At 39.8% G+C, this 12,025-nt stretch overlaps 1 protein-coding gene across 1 annotated transcript in view; it reads right to left on the reverse strand.

Annotated features, from left to right (window-relative positions):
* The window catches only part of LOC111862034 (LIM homeobox transcription factor 1-beta), a 75,525-nt gene that overhangs the window by 25,349 nt on the left and 38,151 nt on the right, over positions 1 to 12,025 (reverse strand). The window contains exons 3-4 of the mRNA XM_023847091.2: positions 8,005 to 8,222; positions 3,647 to 3,843 (exon numbers count right to left, since the gene is read on the reverse strand). Of these exons, the coding sequence (XP_023702859.1) occupies positions 3,647 to 3,843; positions 8,005 to 8,222 (415 nt within the window). The remainder of the gene's footprint in view (positions 1 to 3,646; positions 3,844 to 8,004; positions 8,223 to 12,025) is intronic.

Here is a 12,025-nt window from a genome sequence, read left to right on the forward strand (position 1 = left end):
AGTACACTCATGTAGTGACATTAAAAGGCACGTTTCGCTTCCACATGGCGGATTCTTGCTGTTTATATGTAATATATCGGAAATTAATATTCTCTGTTGACATAATCGAAGTAGAGTCCATAATACAGAATGAGAGAGGTAGAGTAAAAATATTTAAGATGTTAAATAAATTGTGAAATAAAAATAATAAATTGTAATTATGCATAAGAGAGTCGTGCAATAGAAGTGCTGTATATCAATACAATCAAAGACCAATATGTAGAATGGTTCTTAAAATATGCCATGCGGTCTAGTGGTCAGAGTTCCTGGCTACAAATCCAAAGGTCTGGGTTTGATTCCCGGCGCTACCTGATTTTCTGAGAAGTAGCGTCTCTGAAACGGGGTTCACTCAGCCACGTGAGGCTAACTGAGGAGCTATTTCAAGGAAATAGCGGCTCCGGTCTAGGAAATTGAGATTAACGGCCGTGGGGATCCGTTGCACTGACCATGTGACACCATGTGTTGGTACTAACTTCGCCAACAAGCGGTGGTCTCTCGGTCGATATAGTTCGCTTGCGGACTAAAACCACGGACTATGTTATTGTTTTGCGGCAAGTGCTTATTTCAAATCTCGGAAGGAACATCGGAAATCCTGAATGGGGAATATTCATGGTTTTTCTCAGTCCAATCAGAAGAATGACGTGTTAGTACCTAGATTAGGCACGAAGGCAAATCCTTTCCAATTCATCATTTGTCTGTTATCCTCCCATTCGACGATATAATTTTGATACCGAAATTGCCGTTACATAAAAAATAAAATAAATGAACCTGTGAAGTTAAGGTGGCACAATACAATTGAACGTCAGTTAAGGATTCCCAGACCTGAATTCTATAATATACTATAGTTTTTAGCTTTTATTATTTGGTATATAAGAATATTACTTTAGAATTCTTGGTGATCCTGAAATACTTTCCGATTATAGACTACTACTAATGTTTGGCCAGGGATGCAGTTATTAACTCCCAGTTCAAGAACCTCTGACATGTAGGGCTGAAGTAAATACCTTGAAAGTTTAATGTATCACAAGGTAATCCTTCACTTGCACTACCGCAGTTTCTAAGCAGACTGTGCACTGCGGCTGCTGAGTATATGTTGACGGGGATATGTAATTCTATGTTTATCGTTTGGAAATTAGTTACTCCGTGTCCTATGCAGTATGCAGGAAAACAAGCCATGTAGGTTCGACGTGGATGTGGGTGTTTGTTTGTATGTATGCTGTGTATACAAGCTGCAAAACATGTTTGACTCACCAACTGCGCGCAATCAAATTAGGTAAACATCCAACTTGGTTCTCTGGTTCGCAAACCTCACCCCCCAATCCCTCCGGCACAGTTTTGGTCTATTCAGTGTTGCGCTCCAATAGATCCCACTAAAACCTGCTGAATTTGTCGAATTGGTTGTTGCGATGATGATCATGATCATGATGATGACGGATCGGCTTGGTTGGTCTTTGTAGTGCACTCTTGCATAGGTTTATCACACTGATGAAGGTCCGGCCGGATCATGTAGTTGTGTTTATTAGGAGGACATCTATATCCTAGTTTATTGACCGCGGGGATGTAAAGTTTGTGTTACCCTAATTCAACAGATCTCCCTTCTAGCTTTATTTGCTTTGTTCCATTCATTTGTCGATGCGTGTTGAAACGTTATGTTTCTATCATGTGTTGAGGGGACTGGATATGGTTTAAATCGCGTTTTGAGCTAATTTCTAGTGCCCAGATTTCCTTGTGTACCTGGCAAATAGTCCTGTCCATCAACTGATTCTGACAAACGTCAGTTGTAGAACGAACCGTGTGCTAAGTGTCTTTATACAAATTCTAATGACACATCAAAATCACTCAGACTAAGAGACGCAAGACTCGGAAGTTATCAAATGGAAATCAAACTCTGCATTACGCCCAAGAAAATGGAGTGCGACCATAATTTCTAGAAAATTTGTTCAAGTTAGATTCTTCTCCGGTTTCTACATAACTTGCTGATAGTTCAGTCGGTGTAATTAAACATTACGGCATGAAAATCTGTGCTGAAGTGAAAGTATAGCTCCAACATTCTTAACTGCGTCATAAGATGTAGGTGAGTGGTCAGCTACACGCCCCTGCCGCTTTAACACGGGGAAACAAACCCCCTTTCCAATTTCGTAGGAGGTTGAGTGGGTCCCAGAGCCGGTCTGTTCTTTATAAAGAAGAAAATATCTCTTCCTCCAGCCGGGAATTCAACCCTGATTTTCGGTCGTCCAGTCTATAGCGTAGTCGCTATACCGGCAGAGCTAATCCAGCACCAAATAATCCATAACATATGTTAATTACTTCAAATTAATTGACAGTGTCGTTGATAGAAGTCCTTTGTCGACATTAGATTAGATAATAAGTGTATCTACAGTTCTCCATTGCGCTTATTATAGCAATGACCTCGTGTAAATGTGACATTGTACGTTCGAGTAGGGTCCTTACTAAATTTATATTCGTAAATGATGCTAGCATAATTAAGAATTACTTAGGCCTTCAACTGAAGCTTAAGAATCTGGAAAAAATTATAAGAAAGATTCAAATTTATTTTATGCAACGTAACGCTACTTATTTTGTATCTCTTAGCCGTGGGGTCCTGAATTTATTACTATATCTACCACCTACGTTAACACATAAAATCTCTGCATTTTACCCACAGACTCTATTTGTGTGTTTTATATTGCTGTCAAAATACACAGCGATTCTTTCCTTAAACCTCATTAACTGGTTGATCTTTGTCATGGGAATATAATGCGTTTCCTGTGAGGTAGGGACTGAATTTTATGCATTATTTAGAAGAAGCTCAAGTGACTGAGCTTCCGCTGCAGCATGAGATGTGTAAGATAGACACAATCTGCTTTGCAAAGCCTGGACTGACAGAGGACTTTCATGTAATGCACAAAGGAAAAATTTTCAATAATATGCTATATATACGATACATACTCGTACAATTGACAAAGGCGAAGCTTATTAATAAGGAAACCCCATCTTCTTATCAAAGAAGATAGTACATAAGGACTATAACCACAAGTGTTCAGTGGAGAAAAAAGAAATCTCTGGTGGTGAGTCTCAACGAGCTTAGCGCCAAGTAACTCTGACTCTGACACTGACTCAGTTTTTAATGGATTAAGTTCAGGTCCCATAGTTAGTTTGTAGGTTACGAGATTCACGTTCTCTCTAAGGTAATACCCCTGGCCGCGCCATAGCTCAAGCGGTTAGTCGCTGGCTTCCCACCACGGCGGCCCGGGTTCGATCCCGGGTCTGGTCAATTGGGATTTGTGGTGGACAAAGTGGTACTGGGGTGGGTTTTCTCCGAGTACTTCGGTTTCCCCTGCCAATCTTCATTCCACCAAATTCTCCATCATCATAATCACCCGGGACAAGTACAATAGGCCAATCAGTGGCCGCCGTGCCGAGTGGACCCAGTTGGACTCCACCCCCCACTAAGCGAATTTAAAAAGAAAGGTAATAACCCACTTAATTAGAATGCATTTTTTCTCTTGCAGTAAGTTGTAGAATGTTGTACGCTGATGTAGGCGCTTAATTTTACAGGGTTCGATACCAGGCGCGGCAAGTGGCGAACCAAATATCACAAGTTTACCTGGACGATTCGTACGCTCAGGCCAGTCTCCTTGGCCAAGGCTTCTCTCACTTTGCGACAAGGTTTCGGGCTTATCTCGAAGGAGGCCTTGAAGGCACGACGTTGTTGTGTGGTCAGGATGGTTCGTGGGCGTTTTGGACCTCGACGACCGTCCTGCGCTCTGGCGGCCGGCACCAGATCGTCACACGAATATTCGCCTACAACAATGAAGAGAAACAACATGATCATTAAACTCATTGATGATAAATTACTTTAATTAGAGTCATTAGGCTTACTATACTGCTACTACTACTACTACTACTACTACTACTACTACTACTGCTGTTGCTGTTGCTGCTGCTGCTGACAAACAAACTTCACGGAGCTGAGCCCTTTTTGAGCAGCCGTCAATTGTGCAGCTTCTCAAGAACTTCCCAGCACTTTATGGAACCCTAAGGTTTATTACCGTGTTCACAAAAGGCATTGACTGGTCTTATTCTGAGCGACATCAATTCAGACCTTACCACCCAATCCTATCTCCCTAAGATCCATTTTAGTATTATCCACCCACCTACGTCTTGAGGGGGGGGGCACGCGGTAGCTTAGTTGGTTGAGGTACTATGCTACAAGCTGGAACGGTCGTGGGTTCGATGAAGTGCATTTTATCAATTAACCTAATCCTTGCAGCCGCACTATGGCTCTGGGGTCGGCTCAGTCCCTAACAGAAATGAGTACCAAAGTTCTTCCTGGGGGGAAAAGGGCGGCCGGTGCGTTAGGCTGACAAACTTAGCGCCATCTGTGAGCCGCTTGTCCAGATAATGTGGGACCCTCAACGTCTCACAACCCTATGGGCCTCCATGGCCTGATACAGGGATATCTCCACCTTCTTTTACAATTTATTTACCTGTGTCTTGGACTTCCTAGAAGTCCCTTTCTTTCTGGCTTTCCCACCCATATGCAACATGCATTCATCTTTTCCCTGTTCGTGATACATGCCTTCCCATCTCCTCCTCCTTTACTTCACCATTCTAATTATACTTGGCGAAGAGTATAAGTTATGAATCTCCTCATTACTATTACTAACGGCTCTACAACCCAGCTTGGGCTCTGGCATTATTTTTCAGTTTCTTAGTCATGTACAAAATCGGTAGGACTCCTTGGACGGGGGATCAGGCCTTCGCAAAGCCACTACCTACACACAGAACAACACAAACACAGAATAAACGAGGACAGATATCCATGTTTCGAGTGGGGTTCAAACTCATGATCCCAGTGTTCGAGAGGGTGAAGACATTTCATGCCACTGCGCGGCCACTGAGATCGGCCACTAGACTTACGGCATAATGAATTACTCTAAAAACCGAAATTGTGGAACATACATGATATCGAATATTTCTGTCAAACCTGTTGGGGTAAACCTACATTAATTTTCTTCTTCTTTGGCTTGCTGTGCGACTCTATCCAAGTTGAGACCATATATCGCCGGAAGGTAGGATCACTGATGAATTTAAAGGGATGTGGAAGGAAGCGGTCGTGGCTCAATCAAAGTACTCTCCCAGCGTTTCCTACAGAGACTTTGAAAAACAACAACAACAAAAAACTCAGCCAAACTGCAGGTGTTCCGGAAGTGATTCGAAAGGAGAACCTCCCATGTAGAAGTCTAGAACGTTACCGCTAGACCAACCTGTTCGGTACCACACGTATATAATATATATATATATATATATACACACACACACACACTATTTCCACCGATCTGTTTTCTTACGCATGCACCGGAGAAATGAGAAATATATCCAAAATTTTAGTCCGAAGAACATGAATATAAGAAACCGTTTGGGAAAGTGAGGCGTGGATTTGAGGAATTGTAATTCGTCCTAAAAATTGGATATGGGAATCTGCACTGAATTCGTCTGGCTCAGGATGTGATTGGCCTGCAGCTTCTTGAGAACGCAGTATTGAGCATTGAGGTAGCCCAAAATGCTGAGGACTTCTTGATTAGCTGAGCGACTATCAGCTGCTGAGAGACTCTTTTCCCTGGAGTTTGTTATGAACTTCAATATTAGGACATTTCATATGTTACGTATACCAGTTCGTTATCAGGTGTTGCTCCAGTGCGGTATGTTCAAGTCAACATGTGAACTAATTGTATATATCTCTCTTGGTGTCCGGTGCATGAGCACCTAGGATTTTGTTCGGCGAGGCAGGATGAAAACGAACTGACCGCCACTTACATTAACTCTCGAATTATACACGTCTATTACTTTATTAATATTGTTCCTACTTTCACCACGTAATTTTATTTGGAACTATTCAAGACACTCAAATAATTTTAATTATTGGAAGCGTGCAACAAATTACATGTTTTCTGGACAGTTTAAAATAATATATTTCTTATAAACAAAAAACTTCCATATTTTCTTTGAACATTAATTTTAAAAAGGGATTTTAAAAAATTCGTTAAATATCTACGTTAACAAAGATTATTTCTTTCTAGTTATGTTAGGTAATGTTCATGCTTACAACAAATGAAGATATTTGACAATATTATTATTATTATTATTATTATTATTNGAATCTACGGATTTTAAGAAAACTGTAATTTTGAGTTTTACTTACCGTAGTGTCAGATCTAGCGGAAATAACTCTTCTGTAATTCAGAGTTTCCGCAGGTCTACATACAGTCCTGATGATGTTCTTTCGTTTTTAATTGTCAGAAATTCATGTACATAGTATCATGCTTTTTGTACTAGTTGAAGTATGAACCGTATCAGACTTAATGAATCTTAGGATATTTGTTTAAACTGATGTTTCCTTTAGAGATATTGGGTTTTCGGACTTTATCCATTGTCCTGTTTTTTAGATAACTAAGAAAAACACGATGTTTCGGAAACTGGAGCTGTTTCAGTCCTCAGATGAGGGAAAAACACCTATTTTGTTGGGTCCCTCAATCACTGGGTCCAGATCCAGTTTCCAAAACGTCGTGTTTTTCTTAGTTATCTTAAAAAAACCAGGACGATGGATACAGTCCGAAAACCCAACACCTCTGTGTTATACACCATCGTCAGAATCCTATAGTAACTACTTGATATTTCGTTATTCGAGCAGGAAATGTAGACAGAAAATTAACGTGACAGGAGTGTAGAATTCATGATATAATTCTGTATAAATTTGAAGAATAATAAATGTACAGTGCTGTACAAAAATAGTATATGAACATAATTTTAAGCTATTACGACGAGGAAAGGAAAGGAGCCTTTTTATATTGACAGTTTCCAAAAGTTGTTGAATGCTTGATATCAAGTAACAATCCCCTTTATTGAAATTTAGTGGCGAAGTTCAGGGTACATGAGAAAAGCTTAGTAAAAGCGTGGTTATTACCATTGTTATCTTCATCCTGTCAGATATTACACATTATTCCTCGTTACGGCTGTATGCCGTCTCTGCACTGAACTTCCTAAACTTCTCTTCACTCTAGGCTTCTGGGCTATAACCTAATTTGGTATTCTGCCTTTTCCCTGTCTCCTTACTAGTTCGCTCTTTTATTTATAAATTCCTAATTTTTCTAAAAAAATTTAATTCCGTTTATGAATCAATAGTATGTAAGTTGCATTTACTTTCATTAATTTAATTTCTGATGCCTGTAATCACTTTTCTTAATATTTTAAGCTTCATTTCCTTACGCTGACATATCTCTTGCCAAGAGTGTGCACTGTGTTATGTGTGTGTGCGCGTACGCGTGGGTTTAGAGGCGCGTCAGCATTGATAACCGAATGATCTCAAGTCACAATAACAGTGGATCACCCTGTATGAGGTTCAGTAAAGCGCTAACTAAAATAAGATCTGTGTAAGACTGTAAAATAGTACAGTCCGTTTAATATATTTTAAGTTGCAACTAATTTAAACTAGACTAAAAATAATGGGAACTAATTTTAACCAGGTGCTGGAGAAGTGAAGTACAAAAACAATACAGTGCAGGAATTACTTCGAAATATCTACCCGATGATGATTTTATAAGGTTGCAACATATTGCTGAAGTAACATTTATAAAAAAGTGACAACATACCACACAATTGAGTAGGACAAGAAGTTGCGCCCTCAAAACTGATATCAGATTAATCATTATCTTTCATTTACTAACGAAGGTTAGATGAGTTGTTCCAATCCAGTTTAGAATTGACTTTAATTATTTCTGCCACGGTTGAAGAATTCAATTTAACCTGAGAAGGATTAAATTTATCCCATGTTTTGACCTACCTTTTATATAGCAAATCTATCCACAGGTCAGCCGAATGGTTCCGAATCTGGGTTCACGACAGTTACTCACCTAGCAGGAAATGCGCATTACCTCACTAACTAGGAGCATGCAAGGTGGCTACCTTGGGCGTACCCCTGCAGCATTTCCACTTCCTTCTCGTAGTCCGGGAGGCAAAACAGCTGACCCTGTTTGATGACAAACTCGCTCCCCTTCGTGAGTCGAACCCCGCACACCACACATACAAAGCACGTGACATGGAACACGCTGTCCAGAGCTCTCATCACGTACTCCGAGGGGCCGATGCGCTCCGAACATCCCAGGCACTTCTTCACATACATTCTGGAAAATCAGGGGTATATAAACTTGGGATTGGGCCATACTCGGTGTGAGCATAGTCTTCTGGGATATAACGCTGTGTAGTCTGGGGAAAACAAACCGGCGTTTCATGCAGGTTTCTTGCTTGACTTAGTCATCGATCCTGAAGATTGTGATATGTTACTTAACAATATAAGTTGACATTTAACTGACTAAACTCTATTATATCCCAGAAGATGGAACTATTAATATAACCGCTCTGAGAACCGGAAATCTATAAAGAATATTAATATTTCATAGTTACGTTTCGTGAGTGCAGAACTTGACTGGGCTGTGTGTGCGCGTGAAAGACACGTGATAAAGAAGTATCACAATTTCAGGACATTTAATCTAGCAACAGGACAGTTACAATAACTACTTTTGTCTAACCATCCCAAGTGGGCATTTCTTATTCTCTCATGTTCTATCACAAGAAAGACAGTTCCGAAAAAGTTATAGGCATAATCTCATACCCAAATAATGTCTAAGGAGCTGTATTACATCATGTACATCATGGACTAAAAGTGACGCATTAGAAGCTAATATTTATGGCAGGAAATCAATTGCCAAAATGCAGCAGTTGCATTCATTCGACACCTTGTAGAGTTCTGCTCTGTGATGACAGAGTACCAATCAATCAGAGCGTTACAAGGCATTTTGGCGGCTGTTGAATATAGTGGGGATAAACCGTTTCCCTTGTTGGCTTCATGTGCACCCTGCTGATAACATAGTGGTATCGTAGCTACGGTGGTGATTCCCGTGCCTGAAGGGGAGAAGTAGTGACCGCCGATTTGATTCTTCCGTGACGCAACGAAAAAGACTGAAGCTCTTTAAAAACTGTTGATATCTTTTATCGATTATGGAGATAACATTTTGTTTACGGGTAGGTTATTGATCGGGGAGTTTAACGTGTCGAAGAGAATGGATATTAATTATGGATGAAGTGGAAATAAAGTATGAGCTAAGATATTTGATAACCTTTTGAGGAAGTTCTCTGCTGTGTGCAGTAATTAAGATATTCCTTCGATTAATTTTTGTGATTTCAGTGAAGGGTCACCGAATGGACGATATATTTGTTGAAGTTAACATAGTTTTACGCTAAGTTATTTTTCTAGTGCTTTCATATCCGTCGTGTAATGTCTAATATAAGGATCTTGATGTATTAAGAGGAAATTGGAAGGAAACGAAAAAAGTTATTCAGAACACCTGAAAGGAAAAGTGCAATTCAACAGGTCTGCTCCCATTTGTTTCTTGCTTAGCTACCTCTTAGATTCTGAAGATGCAGGCATTTGTTCCTGCGAAACGTCGGTTGACTTTCACCGGCCTACACGGCGTTATATCACAAAATATTTAAGTATTCATTGTTAAGCTATAAGAAGTCAACAACTTCTAATATGGCCGTGCCGTTGAGATATTTGGTATGATATACGCTTCGGGTTTACTGTTCAATCTCAAGCTATCCCTGTAACAGGCCGTGAAGGCCCATAGGGTTGTGAGACATCAAGGCTCCCACATTTTCTCTAGACACTCACAGATGGCGGTGAGATTGTCAGCTTTACGCTCCGGCCGCTCTTAACCCCCCAAGGGAGATTCCTGGTACTCATTTCTGTTAGAGGCTGAGACGACCCCAGGGCCATAGTGCGGCTGGGTAGATTAGGTCAATTGAAAAAAACCGCATCATTGGAACTCGCACTTGCGACCTTCCGGCTATTTTTACTGTTCAGTAAGACTTTAGTAGCCGGCGTGTACTATTGGTACCATTAAACATTTATTATAATTTATATCAAATAACTTTTTTAATTCTCAAAATTTAGATGAAGACTACAAACACAATCTTTTTAAAACGTCTTCCAAAAGCATTAATATATGTATCGAATAGGTTTTTATGATATATAACACAGTGTGGTGAACTGACGCTTCGGAGGAACGCATCTGCAACATCTTCAAGTTCAATGAGTGAGCCAAGAAAGAAACCGGCATGAGGCAGGCAGTCCGGAAAATGTAACTCTTCATAACCACATCTGCTGTAAAGTAAAATCTAACAAGACATGCATCCTTCAAGTACTTTCGAAACCCAGCAGCAGTAGACACAAAACCGACATTTTAAATTAATTACAAATAATTTAGTAATGAAGGGATTTTAAAGCGTGCAGCTGACATAGCTCCGTTAAATAAACCAAGAAGCTGAAAACCTATTCCAAACAAAAATTGTACCACAGACGCCAGGCTTTGTCATTAAGCAAATCATATGAGTCCCCAGGTCTATATTTATTCAGTGAGGAAATAATACGGCCATCTGACTATTTTAATTATTGTGGCTTTCATCTAGTGCTTGGTATACACAAGCATTATCAGAGCTGCAATTCAATATCGTTGGAAAAAGGCAGAAAAGGGAATGGTTTATCAATAAGTCGTGTGTAATAAAAAGCTTGTGCCTATATTTACAGTACGTTTGTCGCGACAGGATCTGTCCAAGTTAAACATGGCTGAGCTCAGTGCGCTGATAAGAAACGTTTAATTTGTTTGGTTCTATCAGTCGATGATTTCACACGGGCGTTCAGTACCCTCACTGGACCTACATGATACCAGTTTCCTCAAACGTGATTGGATACGGAGTACGACTAAGACCTTACCAAATTTTGACACTCTCGACATTACTGCTTAAGTTTCGCGTGTTTTCTCAGCTACTCAAGCAAAAGAGTCGACATATGATGTCACGGAGATGGTTATGAAGACTATTATTTTCGGGGGAGTGATTTTGCTTAATACTTCTTCACTTGGCTAGTCTTAGATCTTGAAAATTGACGCAGCATGTTCCTCCGAAACGTCAGCACAATTGTACCAGATTACACGGTTTTAGATTCCAGAAAATACTACTTATAGTCAACGCTATTGAGAACTTCAAATCCCGTGAGAATGTAGGTTATTTAAAACTAGATATTTCGATGTATTCTTTATGAATAAAACAACTTCGAAGAAAAACTTCGGCTCAGGGAAAATAAAAATTTAAATTTTCTGGACTAGTTCCTTCTGTCTCTATATCTTTCAGATTATCTTTACCTGATCTACTCAGTACATGAATAGAGAGGATACACAGACTCACACAAATTTCACCTACATATAAGAAACTAACTTTGCATCTGTTCTGTGTTGTATCTGAGGTTACAGCAGCGCTGACTACGACGAGTATAATCCTCTGGGTCACGGTGGAAGTCAAGTGGTGATCCGGAGGAACGTGTTGATTGGCTGACTCTGCGGCCCTGAAGATAGATACGATACCTTCCTCAGAAACGTCGGTGGACATTTACCGTTCTACATGGTGTTGTAATCTAAAAGCTAGTACTCTGTCTTCAACTTTCCCGCACTCTTTCACGCTCTCTCATATAGGGCCTATGAAGATTTTATCTTTCCTTTTATGTTCTTTGGTACTCGTATATTATTTTCTCATTAAAGTCTCCACATTGGCCGTTCTTCTTGGACAGTGCCCTTTTATCAGTCTGTGTCTTATTCTTGTAGGCCTATGTCTTTTCGTCTTGTCTTTCTTGTCTTTTTCTCTTATGTGTTTTGATTTTGTTTTCAGTATTTCGTAAAGAGAAGACCACTAAATCAGATATATTTTTTTCTTAAATACGATCATTTTTAATTTTAATATATTTCCTGCAGACAAATAATTATGTCCAGCGTCTTTCATTTATTCTCTTTTCTATATACTCTTATTTTGTATTCTTACATTATTTTTCACTCTCTTTACGAGTATGTTCTCTGCACTTACTCTTCGTCCTAGCCAA

This window comes from Cryptotermes secundus, unplaced genomic scaffold (genome assembly GCF_002891405.2).
Source record: "Cryptotermes secundus unplaced genomic scaffold, Csec_1.0 scaffold181, whole genome shotgun sequence".
Lineage (NCBI taxonomy): Eukaryota > Metazoa > Arthropoda > Insecta > Blattodea > Kalotermitidae > Cryptotermes > Cryptotermes secundus.